Source organism: Mustela nigripes, chromosome 3, assembly GCF_022355385.1.
Source record: "Mustela nigripes isolate SB6536 chromosome 3, MUSNIG.SB6536, whole genome shotgun sequence".
NCBI lineage: Eukaryota > Metazoa > Chordata > Mammalia > Carnivora > Mustelidae > Mustela > Mustela nigripes.
The window spans coordinates 134,977,398-134,992,032 of record NC_081559.1 but is presented as its reverse complement, the minus strand read 5'-3'; the positions used below and the strand labels follow the sequence as shown (position 1 = coordinate 134,992,032).

At 38.6% G+C, this 14,635-nt stretch overlaps 1 protein-coding gene across 3 annotated transcripts in view; it reads left to right on the top strand.

The window, feature by feature from the left end:
• SLCO5A1 (solute carrier organic anion transporter family member 5A1) overlaps nucleotides 1-14,635 on the top strand; it is a 136,788-nt gene that overhangs the window by 81,818 nt on the left and 40,335 nt on the right. For 2 of the 3 annotated variants that reach the window (XM_059392872.1, XM_059392874.1), the window contains exon 4: nucleotides 1,862-2,026. The exons of the other annotated variant lie outside the window; for it this stretch is intronic. In XM_059392872.1, the coding sequence (XP_059248855.1) occupies nucleotides 1,862-2,026 (165 nt within the window). The remainder of the gene's footprint in view (nucleotides 1-1,861; nucleotides 2,027-14,635) is intronic. 3 annotated transcript variants of the gene reach the window in all.

Here is a 14,635-nt window from a genome sequence, read left to right as displayed (position 1 = left end):
ATTCCTCAGGCACTCCTGGCTGCCCTAAAGGAAAAACAGTTAACTTGTAGAGATCACAATCCTGCAAGACCCGAGTCTCCCTCAGTTTATAAATGTCCTAGTGATTTATAAGGAAGAAGCTTTCTTATCAATAGCCTAACTTCCAGAGACAACTCTGTTTCTGAAGAACTAACATCATCTTCCCCTCCATAAAACTGAGGGAGGCTGAGGCAGAGGGAAATGTAAATAAAGTTGAATTTCTTTTAAACCCATAAAGCTCATTGGCAAGGATAGGTGATAGGAGGAGCGTGACATTCCTCCAGGGAACTCCCAATGATCTTACTGTGAATGCCTTACTAAAAGGAAAAACAACCTTAACTTGAGAAATAGCAAAGCCTCTGGTATCCTGTGTGTCTTCTTTAATACATGAAAGTTCTTTCAAACTCTCCCTTTTCCTTATCTCCCCCAACCTCATAGTATATAATCAGCCACCCCTCACAATCCTCGGGCAGCAACTCTTTCTGCCCACGGGTCCTGTCCCCATGCTTTAATAAACCACCATTTTGCACCAAAGACATCTCAAGAATCCTTTCTTGGTCATTGACTCTGGACTTCATCCCACTGAACCTCACCTGTATTCCAAAACTTCATCAATGTGAGTTAACTCACATTATAGACATGCAAAAATGCACAAGAATCTCCCTTTATTTCTCTTTCCCAATCTTATTTCCACTTACAGAATTTCTTGGTGTTGTATATATAGTCAACCACATATAAATATGTTGTTTTGGTTTGATTTTTACTTTGATATTATGTATATGTATATGTATATGTATATGTATATGTATATGTATTTATATACTCATGTATATGTATATTTATGCAGCAGCTTGCTTTGTTCATTTGTAAAAATATTTCTTGGAGTTCCTTTTATGCCAGCACATAGAGCTCTGTATTGTTCTTAGCTACTGCATAGTATTTTATTATGGGGATGTGCCATAATTTATTTAAACATTTTCCAGTGATGGACATCTAGTCTTTTTCCTTAAATTTTTGCCATTGTAAATAATGCTGAAATGAAGATACCTAGGCATACATCTTGAAACATATCTATATGTCAAGTTCTGTAAAATAAATGCAAAGACTTGAAGACGAGACTTTTCTCTCTTCCTTGAGAGGCAGCTGGGACGGTCCTGAGTCCCCACCTCTGGGGTCTCCTCCTTTTGGAGAGCATTTCTCTTCCTTCTGCAGTCCAAAGTCCCTGGGAGTATCTGAGCTGGTGACCTGACCCGTAAGCCCTTTTAGCTGCATCATTTCCTGTTTCATACTGAGGCTGGAATATCAAATGATCAGAATCATGTACAGTTCCCCTGCTGTGGCTGTCTTCAATGCGGGGTCAGGGCTATGACACTTCAGAAGTGCATTTTCCTAGGGAAATGCTAGTTGAATGACATGGAAACTATAATGTAGGACTGTATTGCAAGTTCTTTGCCCATTTAGTAGACTCTTGGGTTTTAACAAAGAATAACATTGTTTTAATCAATAAAAAATGTGAATAATTTATCTTCAGCAGTTTTTAGAACAGGAATCATAGATTGGATTATTTTTGTAAGGTTATTTGTGTATGGATATATATATATATATTTAATCCTTTTAAAAATTTCCTCCTCCTCGTTGAAAAATTTTTAACAACCCCAAATCTGTTTAATCAAGGGGGTGATTTCTAATCAGTCATCAGGTTGTTCTGGTTTTATTCTCTGTTCAATAAAGTCTTGAATATTGCTGAATGGCTATTTCCAGTTCATTTCAAAAACAATTCAATTTTATTTTCTTTTCCATCCCTTATTTATAACATTCGTTTGTCATTTTTGTCATTTTGTAGACCTACCAAGAGCAGCTGTCAGGATCTTAAGCAACATGACATTCCTTTTTGTGAGTTTGTCATACACAGCTGAGAGTGCCATTGTAACTGCTTTCATTACCTTCATTCCCAAGTTCATCGAGTCCCAGTTTGGTATCCCAGCTTCCAATGCCAGCATCTACACTGGTAAGGCACTGCCGTTAGGGCTCCTTGAAAACATGATCATTTCTGACCACTAAACTAAAATGCAATGAGTGAAGAGAAAGTTCCTTCTAACATCAAAGTGTTAAATAAATTCATTAACAGCTACCTGCTTCCCCTCACCCCCCACCCCCGCTGCCCCCCGTTTTAGGAGGAGAAGGTCTTTGAATATTTTCTTGTTGACTTGGATTGTGTTACTGTGTGACATTTTTACCAACTGTCTTTTGGAAAGGAAGAACTTTGCATAATTATGTTTTTATGGTTCTCAGTTAAAAAGAAGGAAATAGGCAATGGCATTCAAATTTAGATCTGAATACATCTTTTTATGGTGGCATGAGTTAAGTTAAAAAAGAATTAAAAAATTTTAAGTGGATAATCTGAACTATAGATCAGGTGCATGGTATCAGGATTTCCCCTTCATGAATGTAAACAGATTTTTGATTGAATTAGAGAAGACGGTTGACTTTATAAAGGAAATCTGTGAATTTTGTTTTAGAAGATGTTTTAGGTCTGGGAAAATGATTTTTGGAGACTATGATATGGGTATCCATTGTATGTAGTACTCAAATCTTTTTTTCATAGTAAATTGGGTGTTTCAAAATGCAGGAGCCTTAATTCTCTGATATTGGGGGAATTTCCAGTGCATTATATCATTATATTTTGGATATATAATATATAGTGGTTTCAAAGATAGTCAAATGCCTGTATCTGCCCAAGGCTCAATTTATTAATAAAATATTACTTAAATAGTTAAGTGGAGATTGATGATAACTTTTCTGATGACTCTGGCTCCTACTTTATCTTCTACATCCACATTCAAACTTAGGAAGCTTGAATTGTCTGGAAATTAACAGACAAAGTTATATTATTATTATGAAAAGAGAAGTTGAGTTGAAATATTTGGGTAATCACTTTGTTCTCTCAATTCACTTTGCACGTAAAAAGACATACATTGGGGTTGTGGGTCCATGATCACAAATATTTTTGTAAAGAGTATACTGCTTTGGATTATTGTAATGGTCACCCAAATATATATTTTTCTCTGTTTATTTTTCAAAAATATATGTTTTCCTTATATTAAGGTAAAATTTACAAATTACTTAAAAGTTTGGTTGCCAGAAGATCTGAACGACACATTTCTAGTTTAATTCTTACACTAACCCTTTGTTTGAGTGACTATTCTTGGTCAGGGAAACCAAGAGTCGTCTTGTAGCTAGATATGAAGACACAGAGCTGATAGATGTAGTCTCAAGCATTTCCCTAACTAAGTTTCAGTATTAGTAAGTGCACTGTCAAGAAGAGTCATAGTCAAATAAATCTGGGACTTGCTGAGTTGAAATGTTACAGAGGTGTTTGCTGTAGGACTCTTCACAACCCTTACCATGCTAGTGTGCATTGTGAAGTTCCCAGACACAGGCTCAAGGTACTGTCTTTCCCAAACTGACTTGACTGTGAAATCCAGCTTTTGAATGGCATCCCTCTTCAGGAGAGATTTTCTTCAGGACACACAACAAGAAACACTGCTGTTCCATCCTGTGTGTCCCTATTCCAGCAAGACTAGGGAGCAGAGCTCTCTGGATCATCCCATCCCCTCCCCCCACCAAAGGCGCCATTTTGACTAAGCAACAGTTGCTGGGGCTGTGGTACAGAACTGAGCTAGGTAGGACTTGAGTCATATTGACTAAGGCCATCATTTAATTATGGTAGAGGCAGCAGCTAGACATAAGAATCCTTGTGGAAAAATAGAGCAAAACGTTCAGCTAGACTGGGGTGTTTGGACACGGAGTCCCACGGTGGTGTGGTCAAGGCAGTCGTCACTGAATATGGCCTCCTTGGCTAAGGGGGGTACAGGTTTGAATAAAATTAGCTCATGGAATTTGTTCATTCTATGTTCCAACATCAGGATTTAAAAAAAAAACAGCATCACACAGTGCCAATTCCATTCTGGTTTTGTCATTGTAGTTTTTTTTTTTTTTTAAACATTGTCAGTGTGATTTTTTTAAAAAAGATTTTATTTATTTATTTGACAGAGAGAGATCACAAGTAGGCAGAGAGGCAGGCAGAGAGAGAGAGAGAAAGGGAAGCAGGCTCCCTGCTGAGCAGAGAGCCCAATGCGGGACTTGATCCCAGGACCCCGAGATCATGACCTGAGCCGAAGGCAGCGGCTTAACCCACTGAGCTACTCAGGTGCCCAGAATAACAGATTTTATTAGGAAAAAAATATTTATTTAGCAAATACCTATTTATTTATTATCTACCTGTTTCTGAGCCACCCAGGCGCCCCTTGTCAGTGCAATTAAAAAAAAAAAAAGATTTTATTTATTTATTTGACGGAGAGAGAGAAAGCACAAGCACGGGGAGAGGCAGAGGGAGAGAGAGAAGCAGGCTCCCTGCAGAGCCTGATGTGGGACTCGATCCCAGGACTCTAGGATCATGACCTGAGCCGAAGACAGTGGCTTAACCAACTGAGCCACCCAGGCGCTCTGTCAGTGCAATTTTTATACTATGTTTGATAGTCTCCTGTGTTCTGATAAAATGCTTTTTTATTTCCAGCTCATACCTTTTCCTTTCTTTCCAAATAGATAAATAATAATCGTCAAAGATATTCAGATTGATTAAGAGTAGAAGGTTGCCTGTCATATTACAGTAAAATGAACAAGGATGATAATCTCTTTGAAAGTTTGCTTTGATTTTTTAAAATTTGTATTAATTGAATCCTTCTTACCCTGTGAGCAGAGATTTGTATTTTTAATTTTTAGTTTAATTGAGTCTTTGGTTCTTTTTCTATGCATGTAAGTGACTTGGAGAATTAAGAAATTTATCTGAGCAAGAATTTTAATAAATTTTTTTTAAAAAGATTTATTTATTTAAGAGGGTGAGCACAAGCAGGGGGAGGGGCAAAGGGAGAGGGAGACAAGCAGACTCCCCGCTGACGCTGGCTGGATCCCAGGATCCCATGATCCTGAGATCATGACCTGAGCTGAAAAGAAATCAAGAGTCAGACACTTAACCGACTGAGCCACCCAGGTGCCCCAGAATTTTTTTTTTTTTTAAGATTTTTTTCTTTATTTATCTGACAGAGATCACAAGTAGGCAGAGAGGCAGGCAGAGAGCGAAGGGGAAGCAGGCTCCCTACAGAGCAGAAAGCCCGATGTGGGGCTTGATCCCAGGACCCTGGGATCATGACCTGAGCCGAAGGCAGAGGCTTAACCCACTGAGCCACCCAGGTGCCCCAGTGCCCCAGAATTTTAACATAGTTTTAATTTCTCATCTGACAAAATTTTTGAGTTAAAGTTTTTTTTTTTTTTTTTAATTTAAAAGGATTATTTGAATAAGTACTTTGACCCTCCATAGCCATTTGCTTATACTGTGTCATATGATAGGGAGGAAGCTCCAGACGTATCAGAACACAGGCCTTTGCTCACTTTCTCTCCCATAGCCCTTGAGCACCAGCTCTCACAGAGCTGTGCCCTGTGTGTGTGTGTGTGTGTGTTAGACTCAAACCAGAACCATAAGTTGTTTTACAGATCTGCCCATGTTTGTATCTATGTGATCGTAAATCCAAGTTCATGTTGCACCTTCCCATGTGTGGTATTTCTGCTAACCCACTTAGGGTCACATATGTTGACTGAAATGAACTATTTGAAGGTTAGTGTTTTGGAAAAGGTTGAAATGATGGCAAGAACCCTGAAGGAGGAGGCCAAACAGCCTTGAATCCTGCTACTGCTGATTACTAGGTGTGTGACTTTTGGCAAGCCCTTTTACTTCTTACAGTTCAGCTAAAACTGAAGCTTACCTGTGTCATGAGGACAAGAGCTCCCCTGTCTTTGTGTGTCAGTGTCATTGTGAGGATCCAGTGACGTAGTGAGTAGTGATTTGTTTTGAATCTCCCTAACTTCAAATGGGCACAACAATATAAATTGAAAAACACAGCTTGATCATATATTATAGGAAAGGGAATTATCATTGAAGATGTTGCTCGTAGCCTCTTACATTTGAAGTCATGGTGCTTGAACAGGTCTGAGAATGAAACCTCTATGATAATAATGGTTATAAGAAAATAGCTGCTGGGGCGCCTGGGTGGCTCAGTGGGTTAAGCTGCTGCCTTTGGCTCGGGTCATGGTCTCAGGGTCCTGGGATCGAGCCCCGCGTCGGGCTCTCTGCTCAGCGGGGAGCCTGCTTCCCTCTCTCTCGCTCTCTGCCTGCCTCTCTGCCTACTTGTGGTCTCTGTCTGTCAAATAAATAAAATCTTTAAAAAAAAAAAAAAAAGAAAATAGCTGCTGACTTTACTGAGTGTTTACTAAGTAGAAGACCCTACCCATGCTCTTTCATTTGGACATGACTTAATCCATTAACCAATGGCTATGTAGTAGGTGTTCTTGATTATGCCCATTTTCCAGATGAGGAAACAAAAGTCTAGGGACATGCAAATAGTTAGAGCCTGGAAGGTAGTATCTTGGAGTATATAAAAATCCCTATGTGATTTTTATTGAAATATTATTATAGGTCTGTGCTATTTTATTATTTCCAAGCAGTTAAATTTTTTTTTTTTTTACTATTTCGGAGAAACAGTATTCTAAGTTTCAACCTCCATCACACACACACTCACACACACACACCACTGAACCATGGTCAAGAATACACCTTTGCTTTCTTGGGGTCCTGCCCTTGTGTGTATGGAATTATAAAGGGTTAGATGATAGTTTGTCTTGGGAGTTTGTCTTGGAGAATTCTATTTTGCTTTTCATTGGAGAATAATCAAAATACTTATTTCTTTGGTAAGGGGATTAGGTTGGGATGTGATTTTTAAAAATGACTATCATTTTTAATGTTGTCTAATTAACCAAATATTTGCCATCTGTCTTTAGCTGCTGATTTGGGGGTTGTTTTTGATGAGGTTCAAAGCAGTCCTCCTGAACTCAGACTGCAGCCTCTGGGAGTCACCGCATACTTGGAAGCCAGAGAGACATGCACATGCTTTGATTTGCTCCATTCTTCTGCTTTTCTGTACCAGTTCTTTAATTTTATAAGAATAGATTTTAAAAATACCTTTTTGTACTAATTTTGTAAATGTATACATAGATTTTTTTAAACATTAACATTAAACTTTTAAGTGCAAATAGATTATATTAAGTATGGCTACATTTGGCATCACTGTCCACTTCCAAGGTCAGGCAGTGACCTTGGCCTCCACAAGGCGTGGGCGGGCACTGAACACGATGTGCTTCGGGAGAGGAGAGGAAGGTCCTTACAAACCAATATCCTGTAGCAGCTGCTCGCATCTTCTCACTTCTATACTTTTAAACAATCTTGGGATAAATAGAGGCTATTAGGACCCAAGAGTGACAATTACAGGCTCTTTGTCTTTTGGGCAGAAAGGTATTTATTACACTAAATTACATGTGTTTTCCTTTGGTGCTAATTAGAACTTTTGTAGAAGGTTATAGTGGACATTAAGTCAAGATACTCAGATTCTTTGTATTTGTTGATTAGCTAGCTAATTTAAGGCATGTTTGAGTGCCTACCATGTACCAGGTTCTAAGCCAGTGCATTGATGGTGATGGTTAAACAGGGTTTAATTGCTTAAGAAGGCTCAGAGGCCCCAGAGTGACAATGCTTACACATGAGTACTCTGTGACAACAGCACTCAAGGGAAAATGTATTTCCCAGTCACAGACCATCTCTGAAGGGCATGGCAGGACCCATGTCCTCTCTTATATCTGGGACCACTGACAGATATTGGGAATACCCAGGAAGCAGAGCTCAAAGCGGAGTCTCAGTGGGTGTTACAAAGTACTTTTGTAATACTTTTTATATTTTAAAATATATTTTTAAAGATTTTATTTATCTGAGAGAGAAGGAGAGTGAGAGCATGAGCAGGGGCAGAGGCAGAGGCAGAGGGAGAATCAAGTTCCCTGCTGAGCAAAGAACCCAAACATATATATATCCCTCCTACCCACCCCCACCTGGAAAGAGAAATCACAAGCAGAGGGGAGGGGTAGAGGGAGAAGCAGACTCCCTGCTGAGCAGGAAGCCTGATATGGACTTGATTCCAGAACCCTGAGGTCACGATCTGAGCCAAAGGCAGACACTTAACCGACTGAGCCATCCAGGCTCCCTAGAAAACAATAATTTGGACTGGAAGGAACTCTATTGATTTCTTCCTTTTCTAAAATCTTAGATTATGTCATTTTTTTTCTAAAGCCACATGCACCAAATAAACTTATTCTTACATTCCCCATAGAGTTGTATTATTTTCTTAGAAGAGGATTAGTTATTAACCAATTAATTTTCTATGATATTTTTGGTAATGTTGCATCACCACCAACTTTAGCCATGTCTAGCATCAGCATGATCTGTTTTTCTTTCTGTGGGTGTCCTGATGTAATCCACAGACAGACTTCTCTTTGAATCCCTGATCTGTCATTTAACTAAATGTGTGATTTTAGCCAAGTCATTTCACCACTCTATTTCTCATCTGTACAATGTGAGTGATCATATCCCAGGGCTACTGAAATTAAAAAAAAAATGAAATGAGATAATTCTATTTTAAAGCATTTGGTATCTGGTAGATGCTCAATAAAATTTTATCTGTTGTGAAACAGTGTTAAATTTAAATTCATGTTAAATAGTTTCTTTAGATTTTCTGATTTAGAACAAATTTTGTATTAGTCTAATTTAGAGTGGTAACTCAAAGCTGTTTTGTTACATTCCACCTGTTAAAAAAAGTAACAAGTTCAAATGAAATTATAAGGAGGCACTTTTTTAGTCTTGATCATAAGAGTAAAATAGCGTAAACTTTCTGGAGCTAGAGAAAGCCAGAAGGTGCTGGAAAGGATGTTCATATCACAATGCATCATGGACCTCTGTCCCTCTCTGTCTCTCTTGCTGAATCTCTCTCTCAGTTGCTCTAAATCAACTCACAAAGTGATCAGCCTCCTGTTTGGCCAGTTCTCCAAATGCCCATTATTTCTTTTAATTCTTTGCCTTTGTTTACTAATTTTCAGAATAAAAATTTATATTCTATGAAATCTGTAGAGTCACCAATAAATTTAAAGATATATTACCACAAACTCGTGGCTACTTATGTTTGATGTGCTTTCATCTTTAGCGGTCATTATTCTGTTTGATGCTGCAGTTGTCCACTATCTGGTCACTGGGAGCCCTTTCAAGTCAGCACCTGTGTCCTTGGGCACCCACCTTGGTAGTCTTTGATTTCCCACAGGACAAAAGACGACTCACTTACCTTATGTTTCCTGCCCTAGACATGGGATCAGTCATTTCTGCCAGCAACTGTGTTTCCTTTCAGAGGAAAATGGTATTTGGAGATCACCATCCAGACAGTAGGGTCTTTCATGGCTACCAGGTTGTCATGGATGCTAGACCTTTTTTTTTTTTTTTAATAAAAAGAGAAAAACAGATTATGAGGTTATACTGATATTTTTGCTTCAAACTTAAGATTTCAGGTTATTAATGAACTTCTTTGATATTATACTGTATCTCTTTGCTCTAATTCTATAAATTGTTTTTCCTAATGACTATAAATAATTTATCCAAGTGTGTATGTATGAATATGTGTATTATAGTTTCAAACCAAGTATCAGTATTATTACCAACCATGAAATATGAAATGCACTTTTAGACTAAGCAGTTCTTTTGTCTGCAGGCTTTCTCCTATGGCTATGTAAAATCCTGTGACCTAAAGTTATTTGAAATGATTCTTCTCTGGTTATGCCAGCCACCAGACAAGCAATGGAATTTATTTGCTTTTAATTTGTTTTCAGTTTTTAGGTATTATTTTATTTTTATTTTTTTAAGTTAATTTAAAAAATCATGTAATGCATTTATATGATTTGAAAATCAGAATCCTAAAACAAAGAACATTCAAAGAGGCCCTGCTTCCATCCAGTTCTCTCTCTCCTTCCATAGGCAACATTTTCTGAGTTCATCCTTTTTGCTTCTTTTTGAATAGGTAGGTAAGTATGTGGAGGCATGAGGATGGCTCATTCGGTTAAGTGCCTCACGTTGGCTCCAGCTGTGAGGATGTGATCTCTGGATTGTAGAATCCAGCCCTGTGTCTGGCTCCACGCTCGGCAGAAGTCTGCTTGTCCCTCTCCCTCTCTGTCTGCCCCTCTCTTGTGCTGTGTCTCTCTCTCTCTTTCAGATAAATAAATAAAATTTCTTTGAAAGTAAGTAAATAAATAAATAAATAAAATTAATTAATTAATTAATTAATGCAGTATGCACAAGACATACATCAGTATTTTGTATGAGTATCTCCCCTTTCTTCCCCTGGGGTTGGATCCTGTAGTGTAGCAGCATGAGTCCCACTGTATGGAAGTATCATAGTCTATTTGGTCCCTTATTTGAGGACATTGATTTTTTCCCCATTCTTTTGCTATAATGACACTTATCATGATCTATATAAGTAATTTCATACTAATAACCCATTTGTCCCATATACTTATTTTCTTTTTGACGATTTAATGTAATTGTCCATCTTTCAGTGAGCCTTTATCCCGGCAGAGAAGCCGATTCCAGACAGGAGAGGGAAACAGAGAGGTAGTGAACTTGTCAGTCTTCACCACCGCCCCCCCGCCCCCCCCCACTGCCCCCCAAAAGGCTTAGAATTTTCCCTCCGGTTGCTACAATGATCTAAAGAGAGAATTTTGCTGAAAGTTTTTTGAAAAATCCATGCAGCTTTTGGGACTCCAAATGAAATTGGAGTCTTTACTTCAGTGTGCGTCTTTGCTATGAGGGTGAAAGCAGGGCTTTTGTTGGGTTTCCATTCTTCGCTAGGTGCAGCGATACAAAGGGGCCCTTTGGTGCATTGTTGGCTGCTCTTGCTGCAATACTAATTTGTGCAGTTTGCAGTGGATAAAACAGGTAGATAGAACAGTTTTTGTAAGCTGTATACCCAGCAGGCCATAATACAGGTCCATAATACAGAGATTGAGCTGGTCCTCAGAGAAGCTGCACACATTTTAGAATTTTTATTGTACAAATTCTCTCTCTTCCAACTTTTTTAAAAAAGATTTTATTTATTCATTTGATAGACAGAGATTACAAGTAGTCAGAGAGGCAGGGAGAGAGGAGGAAGCAGGCCCCTTGCTGAGCAGAAAGCCTGACTCGAGGCCTGATCCCAGGACCCTGAGATCATGACCTGAGCCAAAGGCAGAGGCTTAACCCACTGAGCCACCGAGGCGTCCCCCTCTTCCAACTTTTTATGCATTGGGCAAGACATATAGTATGATGATTAAGAGGACCAGTTTTAGAGGGGGACAGATCTTGTTGAAATTCTTGCTTATCCTTTTAATCCATCCAACCATCTATCCATCCATTCATCCACAAATATTTATAAAGCTTCTGCTATGGGCTTGGCATGGTGCAAGATCTAGAAAAGCCATGAGGAGAACACAGAGGTATTCTGCCCTTAAGGATCTTGCAGTGTAGTGACCCTATTAGGCTGCCCATGTCCCTGGACAAGTTCATTAAGTCCTATGAGTGTTAGAGATCGTGAGGATTAAGTAAGGAAATGTAGATTGTGTGCTTGGTGCAGTGTTTGGGAATTAGCCAGTAGGGATAACTGAATACTCCATTTATGACATACTCTCAAGAGGGATATCTAAGGCACAAGAGTGAAGGCAGGACTTAGGGCAGGTGGAAACATTAATAGCAGAGGTTATCTGTGGGCAATGGATTCAAAGAGTAAAAAGAGAGGTACAAAGTGTGACTAACAGGTGGCTCAGTCGGTTAAGTGTCTGCCTCCAGCTCAGGTCATGATCCCACCCTTCTGGGATTGAGTCCCGAATCGGGCTCCTTGCTCACAGGAAGCCTGCTTCTCCCTCTGCCTGCTGCTCCCCAAGCTTGTGTTTCTCTCTCTCAACCTCTCTCTTTCTCTGACAAACAAATAAATAAATACATCTTAACAAAAAAAATAACAGATAGCTGGAAGATGAAAGAGAAGGCAAAAGATTTGATACTAAGGTGATCAGCTAAGGGATTATTTCATCTGAATTGAGGGAAGCTTAGAGATACAATGTAATTTTTAAGTACAGTTGCTTTCCAAGTATAACACATGGAACAGGAAACTGATTTCAGCTGAGTCAGTGTTGAGCTAGAGGTAAATCTTGATATCTGTGATTTAGTCTCCACTTATTGTTCAACCTCAAATATGTCTATTTTTCACAACTCTTACTGTGGGAAAAGACATTTTAACTGTTTTAATGTCATATATTTGAACACGCTGCAGGGAAATGTCAGACGACCAAATCTCTCAATTAACTGAAATGTTTATTTCACTTATTTTTGATGATTACTGGTCCTTATGTCTGGGATTTGTTTCCCATGCATACCCACCTGTGTGTTCATACACGGAGAAAAATGAGGACAGACATCACTTACAAGGGCTTTTCTGGGCTCAGAGGACATTCAGTCCAGTTTTCTCTACATTTTTGTGTCTACATTCATTGCCCCTTGATGATCACTGATGTTCAGAATGGCCCAGAAGCCCCTTGAGAGCCTTAGCCATCAAAAATAATATATTTTGTTCACAGAGCAGGATTTATTTATGTACAAAAGTTGAGAAAGATTAGGGAGCTTTTGAAAAGGACTGAAAACCCATGGGAGAGAGTGAAATGTCTGGAGCAGATGTAAGTGCCTTTCTGGTGCTACACCCAATAGATTTGATGAATGAATGACTGTAAATATTAATTTCTCTCGCCCTCAGTTCTCTCCTTGAGTGAAGGATTGAATTAGACAACCTTTCTTCAAAGATCAACTAGCAAACATCCCACCATCTCTCTGCATCCACCCCCCCAGCCAACCCTGCAAAATCCTCTGATTTTTGTGAACAACTTCTTTTTCTAGACATTCAAGTTCGTCAATGTTTTACTGTTTTGCTTTGGTATATGTAAGGTGTTGTAAGATGTATTTCCTGGCAGTTAAAGTTAAAATCATATAATATTATATTTTTCCTTTTCTCCTTTGTTGTGTGTGATGGAACTGAGGTTGAATTACTACACTTTTTGCTTTTTGGGGGGCGGGGGGACTATCAAGGAGTAAGGTAGCTTGAAGATCAATTATTCTCCTTTTGAGAACTCAGGAACTTTTTACCAGGCATGATCCCATTTTGGCAGGTCCATACCTTGCTAAAGTGAGGTCATCTCCAAATGCTTTGTATTGGGCCAATTGTTATAAGGTAAAGGATATGGATTTTGGAGTCAGAGGGTCTGGGTTCAAGATCTGCCTCTGCCACTTATTATCTGTGTAACTTTGCATGAGTTAGGTACTTTCTTTGGCCTCAGTTTTACTAGTTGTGAAATGATATAATAACCATTTTGTAAGGCTGTTGAAGTTTTAAAAAGTTTTAAAATTACTTATTCTATAAAAGGCACAGCCTAAGGAATTCAGTTAATGATATTGTAATAGCATTGCAATGGGACAGATGGTAGCCACACTTGTGGTAAACATAGCAGACTGTATAAACTTTCCAAAACACTAAGTTGTACACTTAAAACTAATGTCTCATTGTGTGTCAACTATGCTTAAGTAAAAATTTTAAAAAATACTTAAGTGTAAAGAACAACATCAATATTAATGGAATGACCTTGGCTTTCCTCTCTCTCCTCATCCAATATTCCATCCTCTATAATAGGACAGAAGAATCAGGACTATTATGGAAAGAGATGAGGAAGAGAGGGCACAGAGTGTAATATTATCCCAGTTTTATAGATAGATAAGTAGAGGTAGAAGCTCTAATTCTTGGCCCACAGGTAGTGACATCCTGGAGCTAGAGATGAACCATTCTGACTCCCAGCTCACACCACCATCTCTCATTTCCTCAGAGATGCTGTCTGTCATAAAAATCACACCCAGAGTCAAAGAAGATCTTAGCCGTTGAGGATGGCCAGGGTATGGTTATTACCACACAGATAAGGAAATACCTTACCTTTTTCAACTAAACAGTAAAACAGGAGCTTAAACATTATTAGAAGTTGAAGTAATGTCCTTTAGTAACCTGAACCATCTCATGATGTTCCACAGAAAATTTACTTCACTCTCAGGCTCAGCTTCCCCTTGTGGCAACTGTTCATTGGTTAGAAGGTAAAACATGGGGCTATTTGGGTTTGTTACCAATAGTTAATGTTTTCAAGTCACTGTATTGAACATTTTTTTATATCTCTATCTACAATAAAGATGAGTGTAATTTGTGTTGGTGTTTTGACTAAAGTGGATGTTTAGAAACATTATAGGTGCATGTTTCTCTTACCTAGGCAAGGAATAATTTGTGTATTATTGTTTTATATTGCGTAGTTCAGTATTGTTTTGTAACATCTTCCTTCAGTTTGTTTGAAATATATTCTATATAAATGTGGAAATGTAATTGAGCTTGGTGGAATTATCTGGTAATGAAGTAGGTAGAGTAGGACAGCTATATAAATAAATATCCATAGATTTTCCAATAGAACATCTGTATGACATTACAAGTTCTTTGTTCCTAGTGCAGCCTTGCTCTCCGATATAGTTACTCATGTAATCAATGTGTTGGTGGTTATAGTTACAAGATTTTACACAGACACACACACCATACAC